Source organism: Rattus norvegicus, chromosome 10 (assembly GCF_021556685.1).
Source record: "Rattus norvegicus strain SHRSP/BbbUtx chromosome 10, alternate assembly SHRSP_T2T, whole genome shotgun sequence".
Classification (NCBI taxonomy): Eukaryota; Metazoa; Chordata; class Mammalia; order Rodentia; family Muridae; genus Rattus; species Rattus norvegicus.
The window spans coordinates 21,059,797-21,072,851 of NC_141543.1; the positions used below are offsets into that span (position 1 = coordinate 21,059,797).

The 13,055-nt window shown below is 49.3% G+C and overlaps 1 protein-coding gene and 1 pseudogene across 4 annotated transcripts in view; one reads left to right on the plus strand and one right to left on the minus strand.

The window, feature by feature from the left end:
- Positions 1-12,668, minus strand: part of Rab11fip3 (RAB11 family interacting protein 3) — an 84,175-nt gene extending 71,507 nt beyond the window's left edge. For all 4 annotated transcript variants that reach the window (XM_087571547.1, XM_087571546.1, NM_001427085.1 and 1 more), the window contains 1 exon segment: positions 10,705-12,668. In XM_087571547.1, coding sequence (XP_087427673.1) covers positions 10,705-12,327 — 1,623 coding nt within the window. In that variant the 5' untranslated portion in view covers positions 12,328-12,668.
- On the plus strand, positions 6,889-7,250 carry Rpl37a-ps10 (ribosomal protein L37A, pseudogene 10; annotated as a pseudogene).
- Positions 12,669-13,055: the final 387 nt, after the last annotated feature.

Here is a 13,055-nt window from a genome sequence, read left to right on the forward strand (position 1 = left end):
TGATGGCTCATCGGTTAAGAGCACTGACTGCTCTTCCAGAGGTCCTGAGTTCAATTCCTAGCAACCACATGGTAGCTCACAACCATCTGTATTGGGATCTGATGCCCTCTCCTGGTCTGTCTGAGGACAGCAACAGTGTATTCATATACATAAAATAAATAAATCTTTAAAAAAAAAAAAACTGGACTATGGGTCTTTGTACTTTGAGGGCAGAGGGCACCTACGGGCCTGAGGTTTTAAAGGGTTAACAGAAGGGTTCCAAGCAAATATTGTGAACACTGGAATAAATATGATAGATCAAAGGAAAAAAAAAAAAAAAAACAGTGCTAGCCTGGCACGAAGGTCCATACCCTTACCCCAGCACTTAGGAGGCACAGACCAGCCTGGTCTACAGAGCTAGGACAGCCAAGGCTACATAAAGAAACCCTATCTCAAAAAACAAAACCAAAAACAAAAAACCTGTTAAAACAGTACCTGGTGGAAGGACCTGCAGAGAATGAGTGTGTTCAGAGCGCAGCACAGGGAGTTCAGAGCCCAAGAAGGCCCAGCAGCAGTTAGGAAGCTGCCTGGGCAGGCTGGCTGAGTCTCACCATGGGTGGCCCTGCAGTCCCAATAGGTTCCCTAGGGGACTGTGACACACACAGAAGCTGAAGCCAACCCTGCAGCAGGGCAGGACAGCAGCTCCCTCCAGTGCTGTGGCAGCCCAAGGTGAGGGTGGAGCACGGGGAGGGGCAGTGCTGTAAGATGAGAGTCTCAGGCTAGAAAGAGTCTTTGCTTTCTTTCCTGCTCCCTCTCTGAAGAACAGGTTTGCAGAAGCTACGCAGCACAGGATCGCCTGTATCATCAGACACCGCTCTGCTGCTACAAGAATGTGGAACACCATTCTTTTCACTACTTTTATAAAGGCGGCGTTTACAGGGCCAGGATGGAGCTCAGTTGGTAGGGAGCCTGCCTAACACGAAGCCCTGGGTTCATCCCTAGCACCACATAAACCAGGGGAGGTGAAAGCAAGAGAATCAAAAGTTCAAGGTTATCCTCAGCTCCACGGTAAATCTGAGGCCAGTCTGGGCTATGTGTGACCCCACTTCTCTTTCAAAAAACAAAGCTATGAAGCCATTACTTACGCCATCATGTGGGGGTTGTTTCATGTTTGCTTTGGCAGTAGTAAGAACTGAACCAAAAGGGGTTGGGGATTTAGATCAGTGGCAGAGCGCTTGCCTAGGAAGCGCAAGGCCCTGGGTTCAGTCCCCAGCTCCGAAAAAAAAGAAAAAGGAAAAAAAAAAACTGAACCAAAGGCATGTGCACTCTGTGCAGACCATTCTCATCCATCTCCCCCAAGTGAACACCGTCCCCATTAAACACAAGCCCTACCCCTACCCCAGGCCCCTGCAGGAACCCTAGCGAGCTATCCCCATGTCTCTACAATGTGGCTACTCTGGGTACCTCCTACTTGAAACTCCTATAGGACCCAGTCCTCGAATTCACATATCAACTCGTACTTTCTTCTTCACTAGGAGATCCTGGAAATCACCCTCCAGGGCTGGGTGAGAGGCTCGATCGGTAGAGCACTTGCCTAGCACGGATGGAGCCCTGGGTGTGAGCCTCGACACCATGTAAACTGACAAAGGCATGGTGACACCTATGGGGAGTCACATGCCCATAAGGTCAGCAGGCAGGAAGAAGGCAGGTGGATCATAAGTTCGAGGTCATCCTCAAGTTAAAACAAGCTTGAGACCAAGAGGACGAAATGAGACCCTGCCTCCAAAGTAAGCCAACGCACTACATCTCTGTTGGGTCACAAGGGTTTCATGTTTGCAGCGGTGGAGCTCCCGGCTAGGCGGGCGGATCCTGAGGCTTCCCTTTCCCTTCACCGCCTAACAGATTTCTACCTGTGGAAGATCATGCTTGGGATACGTCATTAGACATGGCAACGCTGGGTTGCAGAGGAGATCCGTGGAGATAGGTTCTGTTCAGAGGGCCGATCTACAGTCTCATCTGCAATGTAGGGGATCCAGCTTCCACAGGCCTGCATTAACAGGATGTGTGAAACACTTAAGTTTATAAGAGATTGTATTATTGCTAATAACACATATGTGGGAGGAGCATGCACGCATAAGTGCAATGCCAAGAGATCAGAAAGGGCATCGGATTCCCTGGAGCTGGGATTCCAGGGACTTGTGGGCTACTGGACAATGGCCAGGCCTCTGGAAGAGTGACAAGAACTTATTTATTTTTTGTTCTTTGAGATGGTTTCTCTGTGTAGCCTTGGCTGTCTTAGAAGTCGTTCTGTGGATCAGTTTGATTCCCAGCACCAATCTTAGGTGGCTCCTAAAAGCCTGTAACTCCCATTCCAGGGGTACCCTAGTCTTGGGCACCCGCACTCACATGCATATGACTACACACAGGCTTATACACATACACAAAAAGAGAAGGCACTGGGCAAAGGCACCTAACTGTGCCGTAACTGTCTTCCGAAGGCAGTCTGGCCTGTGCCCCAAAGAAGCATAGGTGCAGCAAACACAACTGGGAATTTATTTTAAACATTCTGAAGCAGGGTTTTTGTTTTTAATATTTTGGGGATTGTTAGTCAACTCAATTACATGGTTTTGGATGTGAATTCTACAGGCGAGATCATTATGTCACAGTGACAACAGGCTGGGGCAGTTGGGGAATGGGGGGTGGAGGGGAGGGACAGAATTCTGTGGTAAGAACTCTTGTTTGCTGTGAGGGCCTGCATTCCATCCCAGCTGCAAAGTCAATTAACTAAATAAAAGATCGGGTCCACTAGTACCATCGGGGATCAGACTTAACAGGGTCTCTGAGCAAGAAGAATGCACTGAGAAATCCACTGCTGTGAGCCAAGCCCAGGATCCCAGCACTGCAGAGGCTGAGGTAGGAGGTCAGCAACCCCAGGCAGCCTGGCTGGCTACACAGAGAGCTTGTGTTGAGGAAAAGCAGAAAGTCTTTCTCTCCTGCAACCTGAAACTTGAAGTGAGAAAGTCTGGCTGGTTTTCTTTCCCAGGAAATGTTAATCTTTCTAATCAAGTGGACTTTTGTTAGCTTTTATTGGTGCTGAACCAGCTAGTAAAATTAAAATTACCACTTAACTTCAAAAAATTTGAGTACTCAGTCCACTGGCAGGCTGCTTAACATAACCTAAGAAACAGTTACAAAATTTCCCTAGGCGCTTTCACATTGTTTTTTTTTTTTTCCCCCCCCGGAGCTGGGGACCGAACCCAGGGCCTTGTGCTTGCTAGGCAAGCACTCTACCACTGAGCTAAATCCCCAACCACAAGCTTTCACATTGTTACAAAGCCATGTGAGGTGCACAGGCCTCTGCATAGGAGGGTAAACCAGAGGTTGAGCGCAAGGGCAGTCTGAAGTACCCACTAATACCTGTCTCAGCAAAAATACAGGCAAAATAAAATGAGATAGTAAGGCATGGTGGCACATTCCTGGGGTTATTATGGCATACATATAGACTAGTATAGCGTGTGTGTGTGTGTGTGTGTGTGTGTGTGTGTGTGTGTGTGTGTATGTATGTATCATATCCTGTAATACATATGGAGAGGCAGAGGCAGAGGCTTGAGTTCAAAACACCCATACACATAGATAATAAAGTTTGGGGTTGGGGATTTGGCTCAGTGGTAGAGCGCTTGCCTAGCAAGCACAAGGCCCTGGGTTCGGTCCCCAGCTCCGAAAAAAAGAAGAAAAAAAAAAAAGATAATAAAGTTTAAGCGTACAGGAAAAACAGGTGGTAAGTACCCCTATAATCCCAGCACTCAGGAAGACAAGAGAATCAGGAATTCACAGTTAGACTGGACTACACAGGAAGTTCAGGCCAACATTCCACAGGAAGATATGTCTTACAACTCCAAAAATAAAATAAAATGATTTTTTTTAATTTATAAAATTTTGAAGCCGGGCATGGTAGCACACTCCTTTAGTCCCAGCACTGGGGAGGCAGAGACAGGCAAAACTCTTGAGTTTGAGGCCAATCTGGTCCACATAGTGAGTTCCAGGACAGCCAGGGTTACATAGAGAAAAAAAACAAAAAACAAGAAATTGAAAGTTATTGTTTTCAATTATTAGTAAAAATTATTACCAATGATGTAACAATCTTCTCAGAAGGAGATACTGGTCACACACATTCTTACATTTTGGGATCCCTCTACCTGTGGTTGACACTGAAACAGGGTCTCATGCTGTAACTAAAGTTGGCCTTGAACTCACATTAGTTTTCCTGCCTTGGCCTCCCCAATGTTGGTTTTACAGCAAAAAGCCACCACACCTGTCCTCTGTATTACTTAGTATAGAGACTTATATTTACTATTTTTAATTATGCGTCTATGTGTGGGTATGCACATGTGCGTTCAAGTACTTGGGAAGGCCAGAGGCGTGGCATCTCTCTGAGCTGACGTTACAGGCAGTTGTGAGTCACTCAAGTCAGGTGCTGGGAACCAAACCTGGGTCCTCTGCGAGAGTGGTATATGCACTTAACCAGTGAACCATGTCTCCAGCCCCTAATAATTTTTATTTTGTTGTTTAATTTTAATCTTTTATTTTTTGTCAAGGCGGGGCTTCTCTGTAGAGAAGCTTCCTAGCTGTCCTAAAACACTCTATAGACCAGAGTGGTCTCAAGCTCAGAGATCTGCCTGCATCTACATCCTGAGTGTTGGAATTAAGGCATGTACCACCAGCACCAGCACCAGCACCAGCACCAGCACCAGAACCAGCACCAGCACCAGCACCACCACCCTGCAATTTTTTTTTTTTTTTTTTGAGCTGGGGACCGAACCCAGGGCCTTGCACTTGCTAGGCAGCAATTTTTATTTTTATGTTATTTATTTATAGTATATAGCCCTTGCTGGAATGTGACTCACTATATAGGTCAGTTTGGCCCTCAACCTACAAAGACCTATTCCCTTCTGCCTCCCAAGGGCTGGATAAAGCTCTGACCCACCGAGCCCAAACTGTCTTGTGTTTCACACCACTGTTTTCAGGAGCTTTGCTTAAAAATAAGCATGTGTTACTTTTAGAAAACACAACAGGTTCTTTTTCAGATGCTAACATAGCTGTTATCCAGGCACAAACTGGAACTTCATCTAATCTTGGGAATTCTGTCAACACAGACCCTGAGGTACACATTCCCTCAAGCAAGCTGCTTGTGCTCGCTCGTTCTCTCTCTCTCTCTCTCTCTCTCTCTCTCTCTCTCCTTCCTTTTTCCCTCCCTCCCTCCCTCCCCCTCCCCTTCTCCTTCTCACACACATATATCCAAGCCCATGCATGCCCATTTTCTTTCCCTCCCTCCCTCCCTTCTTTTCTTTCTCTCTTTCCTTTGGGGCAGGATCTCACTGTGTAGCCCTGGCCGACCTAGAATACACTATGTTGACCAGGCTGGCCTGAAACTCACAGAGATCTGCCTACTTCTGTGTCCTAAACTGTATGACACTAAGTCTGGTCACACAGGACCATTTTCATTCCTATACATAGGCACTTAAACCCCAGGCTAAGACAAAGACAGGAACTAACAGGAGAGACACTAACCACAGTATCAAACATCCCTAAGAACTATCAACTGCCCCTGGCAAAAGAAAGAGAAACGGGAACACTGTACACAAATGGGTTCACTTCTGCAGCTCCTTCTGAGAGCTATGGAGGACAAACCATGTCTTCCAAAACAGAGTACTCACAGCTCCAACCTGAGACCCTGCCTAAAAGAAAAAGATATGAAAATGAAAAAAGAAAAAGAAAGAGATGCAGCTAGAAAGTTCTACCATGCCCATGCGCCTTCTTCCTGTCCCCTTCAGACTCCTGTGAGTGACACTGGATGGTATCACACACCTGATCTGCCACCAGGTGAGGTAATCAGATCCACATATACCATGACACTTTGGGAGAAAGAGAAAAGAAGGGCATGACAGCCTCTCTATTATAAATGGGAGCGCTCCTATTAAAAATTCAGACAATCTGCTTAATAATTGAAAATGCTACCTTCATAAACAGGTTACATAAAAGACACTGGAGCCCGGCTAGTGCCTCACACCTGGAATCCCAGCACTTGGGAGATGGGGGGAGGGGGTTGGGTCAGGAACTCAAGGTTACCTTCCTCATCACTGACACCCCTCCATTCTCAAAGAAATTAAATTTAAAAACTAGAAATAGGGCAGAGAGACAGCTCAGCAGGTGAAGGTCCTCACTGCCAAGTCTGAGGACCTGATGGCATACACAGGAGGAGATAACCGAACTCCTCAAAGTTCTCCTCTGACCTCCACACAAGCACTCAGCGCACCTGTCCATGCACACCCTGAGTAAATAATATTTAAGAAACAAAAAAGTCCGGCTGGAGAGATGGCTCAGTAGCTAAGAGCATTGCCTGTTCTTCCAGAGGTCCTGAGTTCAATTCTCAGCACCCACAAGGTGGCTCACAGCCATCTGGAATGGGATCCGATGCCCTCTTCTAGTGTGTCTCAAGAGATGTACAGTGTACTCATACATAAAATAAGTAAATCTTTAAAATAAATAAATAAATAAATAAATAAATAAATAAAACCTTAGGTTAGGTATCTCAGTACCCTGGAGACAGAGACAGGTAAATCTTAGTGAGTTCCAGGCTACAAACTGAGATCATGTTTTTAAAAAAAAAAAAGAAAAGAAAGAAAGAAAGAAAGAAAATTCTTATTTTTTTAGATAAATACAGAATCGTTTACAAATAAAGATTAGCAGCATCGATCATTAAAAGTGTGCAATGACGGGGTTGGGGATTTAGCTCAGCGGTAGAGCGCTTGCCTAGCAAGCGCAAGGCCCTGGGTTCGGTCCCCAGCTCCGAAAAAAAAAAAAAAAAAAGTGTGCAATGACTCTTTGGGCTTGGACTTCGGTTCACAAGACATGGCTAAACACACCAAGAAGGTCAGGATCGTGGGGGAAATACAGAACCCGATATGGTGCCTCCCTCTGGAAAATGGTGAAGAAAATTGAAATCAGCCATACGCCAAGTACACTTGCTGCTCCTTCTGTGGCAAGACCAAGATGAAGAGACGAGCTGCTGGCATCTGGCACTGTGGTTCCTGCATGAAAACAGTGACTGGCAGGGCCTGGGCCTACAGTACCACCTCAGCAGTTACCAGAAGTCTGCCATCAGAAGACTGAAGGAAAAACCATACATAGAAGCCTATCATCTGAGATCTGCCTGCAATAAATGGGTTAATTTTCGGGAAAAAAAAAAGTGCGTTGGTGGCAAACACCTTTAATCCCAGTGCCTGGGAGTTAGAGGCAGGGAAATCTCTGAGTTCGAAGACAGACTGACCTACAAGAGTAAATTCCTACAAGAGAAGAGGGCAGGGGCTGGAGACATAGATGCCTCAGTGATTAAGGCTTTGCTGCTTTTCCAGAGATGCAGTGTGGTTTCCAGCACCCATGTGAGGTGGCTCACAGCCTCCTGTAACTCCACCTTGAGTATCTGACACCTCTGTGGGCACCTGCATGTCTGCCTCACATAGACACTCATCCACACAGCAAAGTAATCAAATAAACATTTTAAAAGGAAAGGAAGTGGAAGGGCAGCCACAGATAAGCTGAGAGTCCTGAAACCCCTGGAACTTGAGGGACAGCCCGAGAGACATCGTTCACTACCTCTCTCTGCTATGTACATTCAAGATTTCTTTCATCTTAAAAATTTCAAAATACAGTCAGGCATGGTGGCATATCCCATTAGTCCCAGCTCTCAGGAAGCAGAGGCAGATGGATCTCTGTGAGTTAAAGGCCAGTCTGCTCTACAGAGTGTCCTGGCTCCAGGACAGCCAGAACTACATAGGGAGACCCTGTCTCAAAAACAAAAACAAAAACATTTCAAAAAACATGTAGTGTGGGAATGCTTTGCTTTGCTCTAAACTCCTGTGCTATCGGTTAATGTTCCTGCCTTTGCTCCTCTATGATATACTGGGCAAAGCTGAGTCACCAAGGCTGCTAGGAACTCACCTTACATTCACAGAAAGATTAACTTCCATCCCTTTGTGTGTTATCTGCTCCAGAACAGTAGGAGCACTCACAGAAAACAAGAGGTGTCCTGCACAGCCCAGGAGGGGGCTCAAAGTCCAGGAGGCTGAGCCAAATCAAGGTTGCTTCCTCCCAAGAGGTTAAAAAACAAAAGGACCTAGGAGACAGCCCTCCACTCTCCATCCCAACAAATCCTTGGCCACTGGGGCTTCCCAAACTGCACATTAGACCAGGAACCATCAGAGCAAACAATTCTGACCCATTTTAGTATTCAGGACTCTGCTGCACTGGGAATGGTGGCACACACCTGTGACCCTAGCACTCTGGAGGCAGAGGCAGAGAATGGTGGATCTCTGAGTTCTAGACTAGCCAGAAGTATATGGTGAGACTTTTTGAGGAGAAGGGTTTAGGGGACGGGGAAAAAGTATGGTCAAGTCTTCCCCAAAGTAATCAAGTTGGGGAGGTGATGACCAAAGACAATTTCTCAAAGAGAATTTTACACAATTCACTAAACTGAAACTTGGTAGAAATACTTTGGAGCAATTCATTCCAGAGTCATCTGTGGGTTAAGAGCTAAAAAAAAAAGAGAGAATCCTCCAGTCCTGTTCTAGCACAGTTGGCAAGGCCTGGGGAAAGGTATGTAGCCTTTCTCAGGCTTCTAGCTTCTAACCTGTAAAGTAAGAGAAGCACCTGCTTGGCTAATTTACCACCTCAGAGAACTAGCAATGACCCGGTGAGAGCAAAACAGCAGAGTGGGTCATGGGAAAGAGCAAATGCAGCTCTGCCTTGCTTAGCCTTCTCCGTCAGACTGGAGCTGGAGGCAAGAACAAGTTTAAAGAGAAGGCCACTACACCAGGAAACAGCACTGGAAAGACCTACCCAGCCCAGGAATGAGACGGAAAATCCGGTTGGGGATTTAGCTCAGTGGTAGAGCGCTTGCCTAGGAAGCGCAAGGCCCTGGGTTCGGTCCCCAGCTCCAAAAAAAAAAAAAAAAAAAAAAAAAAAAAAGAGAGATGGAAAATCCTACAAGAACTCAAGCTCCATGGTAAAGGCCAGCAAGAGGGTTCAATGATAAGAAGTCACCTGGCCCCACAGTGTCACCTCAGAGGGAGCTCCCAGTCAACCAGGGGAATTCTTTCCAATTGCTCTCTGGAGGCTGCAAATAGAGAGGTTTGAAGGGAATGACTAATAGAAATGTATCAACTCTGCCCTTTCTCCCCTTTAGTCTTTAGAGACAGAGTCTTGTTATGCACCCAGGTTGACTTCGATCTTGACAGCCTCCTGCACGCTGGATGCAAAGACTACAGATGTGTGTGCGACCACACCCAGCTCATTTTTATCCCTCTTCTTAAAGACCACTCGACATGCAAATGTACTCGAACACCCACTTAACAAATGTCTTCATGTGTGAAAGATGAGTAACATGAAAATTAAAATAAAAATTTCAGAGACTTCCAACCAATAAATAAAATTAAGGGGAACATGTATGTAACATAGTTGGTGTCTTTCCAGGGACTTCCAACCAATAAATAATTTTTTTTAATGTGCATCTGGTGCTTGGCCTGTATGTATGTATGTATGTATGTATATGTATTAGGGTGTCAGATCCTGTGGAATTGGGAGTTACAGACAGTTGTGAGTTGCCGTGTGGGTGCTGGGAATTGAACCTGGGTTCTCTGTAAGAGCAGCCAATGCTCTTAACCGCTGAGCCACCTGACCAGCCCCCCAACCGATAAATAAAATAAATGGCAACTTGTGACATTGCTGGTGTCTTCCGGGTTACAGCAAAGCACACAGCCCTGGTGCCATCTTCACCCCAAACTATTAAATGCTAAGGGGAAGCAATAACCAGGCCTTGGTCTTAGAGCCTGCTTCCCCAGGAGCTCCTGGGGATGTGTGGGACCCTCGCACATGAACTGAGCCTCTGTTAACCTTCAATACATCTCAGCTCTCCTGTAAGAGTTGGAGGCCCTAATGACTCTGCCTCATTTGACACCCCCATGAAACTCCTGGGCTCATTCCCTTCCTTTTCTTGATCATGGTGCAGAACTCTGTGTGTATTCCAGCAAGTGTGTACATGCACGCATGAGTATGCTTTGAAACAGGGTCTTATTTTGTAGCTCCTTAGTCTTGAACTCAGTCTATACATAGACTAAGATGGCCTTGAACTTCCAGCAGTCCCACCTCAGCCTCACAAATGCTGGGACTAGCGGTATGCACCATCGCCCAGCTTACCATTTACCTGTGCTTGTTGATTCTGCCACTTTACTGTAGAGCAGATAGCTATCCTCTTATGTGATACAAAGGACCGAGCTCCAGGCTATGTGCAGGAGGCAAATACTTTTCCACTGATCTACATCTTCAACCAGAAATTAACATTTTTAATTCCTAGGACCTTCTGGCCACTAATTCCGGTCTCTCAAGCAAAACCTACTCCAACAAATGGTAAACACAAAGACACCAACTCTACTCGAAAGGCATCTCCAAGTCTGGCCTCTGAGGTCCTAACGCTGGTAACAGAAGTAAGGCACTGAAAAGGGTTTCCCACTCCCAGATCTAGGAAATAAGTAGCAAGTGTAACGTTAGAGGAGGGGACACCTGACTCTCGGGTATATCTTCCTCTAAGAGGGAAGAGGGGATTCCAGAGAAACTACCCTGAAGAGAAATCAGCAACATCTCTCCCGACCAGAACTGTACTCAGTTTGTTACCTGCTCAGCTCCGTAGACTGTGGCAAATTGGATGAAATCCTCGATTCGGACGAAGCCATCCCCATCCCTGTCCAAGGCATCGAATACCGTCCGGAGTCGTGCACCCTCCTCCTGAGCTGTCCCAGGCTCGCTGGGCAGCGACAACGCCAGGCCTGGGTCCGGGGGTGGCCCGGGACATGCCTGCAGCAGCTCGCCCTCGGCTAGCAAGGGCTCTAGGGGTAGGCCCCGCGTAGGGCAGCAGTCTTCCAGCTCCTCGGGCCAACTGCACGCGACTTTGGGCTTCTCCGGCTCTTTAAATTGGAGACACGAAACTTTGGGTTCCTCTCGATCCTCGGACCAGAAGCAGGATGCATCGGGCTCTTCCTGCCAGCACTGCGTTGTGTTCTGCTCCTCTGGCCAGAGGCACAGAACCTGGGGCTCCTCTGACCAACAGCGAGGTGCGTCGGGCTCATCTGGTTCATTGGCCCAGAAGCACGGTGCGTTGAGAGCGTCGGGCTCCTCAGGTTCCTCAGGCCAGCAGTGAGGTGCATCCGCCTCCTCCGGTTCCTTGACCAAGAGGCACGGTGCATCGGGTTCCCCCGGCCACAGGTGAGAGGCGTCAGGTTCCTCTGACTCCTTGGCCGAGAGGCACTCTGTGTCCACCTCCTGAGAACAGCAGTGAGGGGCATCAGGCTCTTCCAGCTCCTCTGCCAACAAGCACGGTGCGTCTGACTCCTGGGGCCAGCATTGAAGGGCGTCAGGTTCTTTCAGTTCCTCTGTCAAGAGGCACGGTGCGTCGGATTCCTCCCTCTCCTTGGCCAAGTGACACCCTACGTCGGGCTCCTGGGGCCAGCAGCTAGGGGCGTCGGATTCCTCCCATTCCTTGGCCAAGAGGCAAGGTGCGTCTGGCTCCTGGGACAAGCATCGAGGAGTGTCGGGTTCGTCCAGTTCCTTAGCCAAGTTACAGGATTCGTTGGGTTCCTGGGTCCAGCAGCGAGGGGCGTCAAGGTCCTCCAGTTCCTTAGCCAAGTGGCACGGTGCGTCTGGCTCTTGAGGCCGGCAGCGAGGGACATCGGGTTCCTCCACCTCCTTTAGCAAGTAGCAGAATGCGTCTGGTTCCTGGGGCCAGCAGCGAGGGGCGTCAGGTTCCTCTAGATATTTGGCCAAATGGCACGGTGCGTCTGGTTCCTGGGGCCAGCACCGAGGGACGTCGGGTTCCTCCCACTCCTTGGCCAAGTGGCACGGTGCGTCTGGCTCCAGGGGCCAGCAGCGAGGGGAGTCGGTTTCCTCCAGATCCTTGGCCAAGTGGCAAGGTGCGTCTGGCTCCTGGGATGAGCAGCGAGGGGCGTCGGGTTCCTCCAGCTCCTTAGCCAAGTGACAGGATTCGTAGGGCTCCTGGGACAAGCAGCGAGAAGCGCTGGGCTCTTCGGCCCAGCGACGAGGAGCGTGAGGCTCCTCTACCTCTTCGGGCCAGCAGATTGGCGCGTTGGGTCCCTCTGGCCACCGTTGAAGCTGGGCGTGTTCCTCGGGCTCATCTGACCAGCCGCGAGGAGCGTCGGGCCCCACCAGCCCCTTGACCCCGCGCTGGGGCCCAGACGCCGGCTCGTCGTGGTCCGACAGGGAGGTCGGCTGGCTCAGCTCCATGATCCGGCGCCGGCTAAACTAGGGATGATGCGAGAGGCGCGGAAGACAGACAAAGGCGCTCAGGGCGCGGCGGCGGGCGCGGGCATCCCCGCGGCGACGCGGGCGGGCGCGCGCGGGGCGCCCGGACTGCTGGGGCTGGCGCTCGGGCCCTGCTCCGCCCTCGCCCATCTTCGCACCGCACCTTAGCGGCTCCCGGCCCCGCAGCGCGGCTGGCGCGGGCCCATGGCGACAGCACAGTCCAGACGATGAGAGGACCCGGTGGCGGGGAGTGGACGGTGGGACACAGGCATCGGCCGAGGAGCGGAGGCTGAAGCCTGAGCGCCTGAGCTTAGGGACCCAGTGAGGGACGCCGGCGCCGGCGCTGGCCCGCCCTCCGTCGCGCGTGACGTCAGCACGCCGTGTAGCCTGATCACGCCCCCATGGGTTGCTATAAAGGTGGGTTCGAAGTGGGCACTGTTTAGGGGCGACAGTAAACTGCCCCATTCGAGTTCTCGGTATGATTTGCGCGAGTGGGATGAGTGAAGGGTTCTGTCGCAGGAAGAGGCGCCCGAGAATAGGCTTTGGGAAACTATTGCTGAACGGGAAACAGAACGTTCGCATATCCTAAAAGAAGCCGCTAGTCCCTTCTGTGTGACTCCTTCACAAACTGGTGCTAAAGACCAGAATATTGATTGGCAGACTACCATGTAGGTGTGAAGGAGCGCTCGAATGCCACGCCAGGTGAGAAA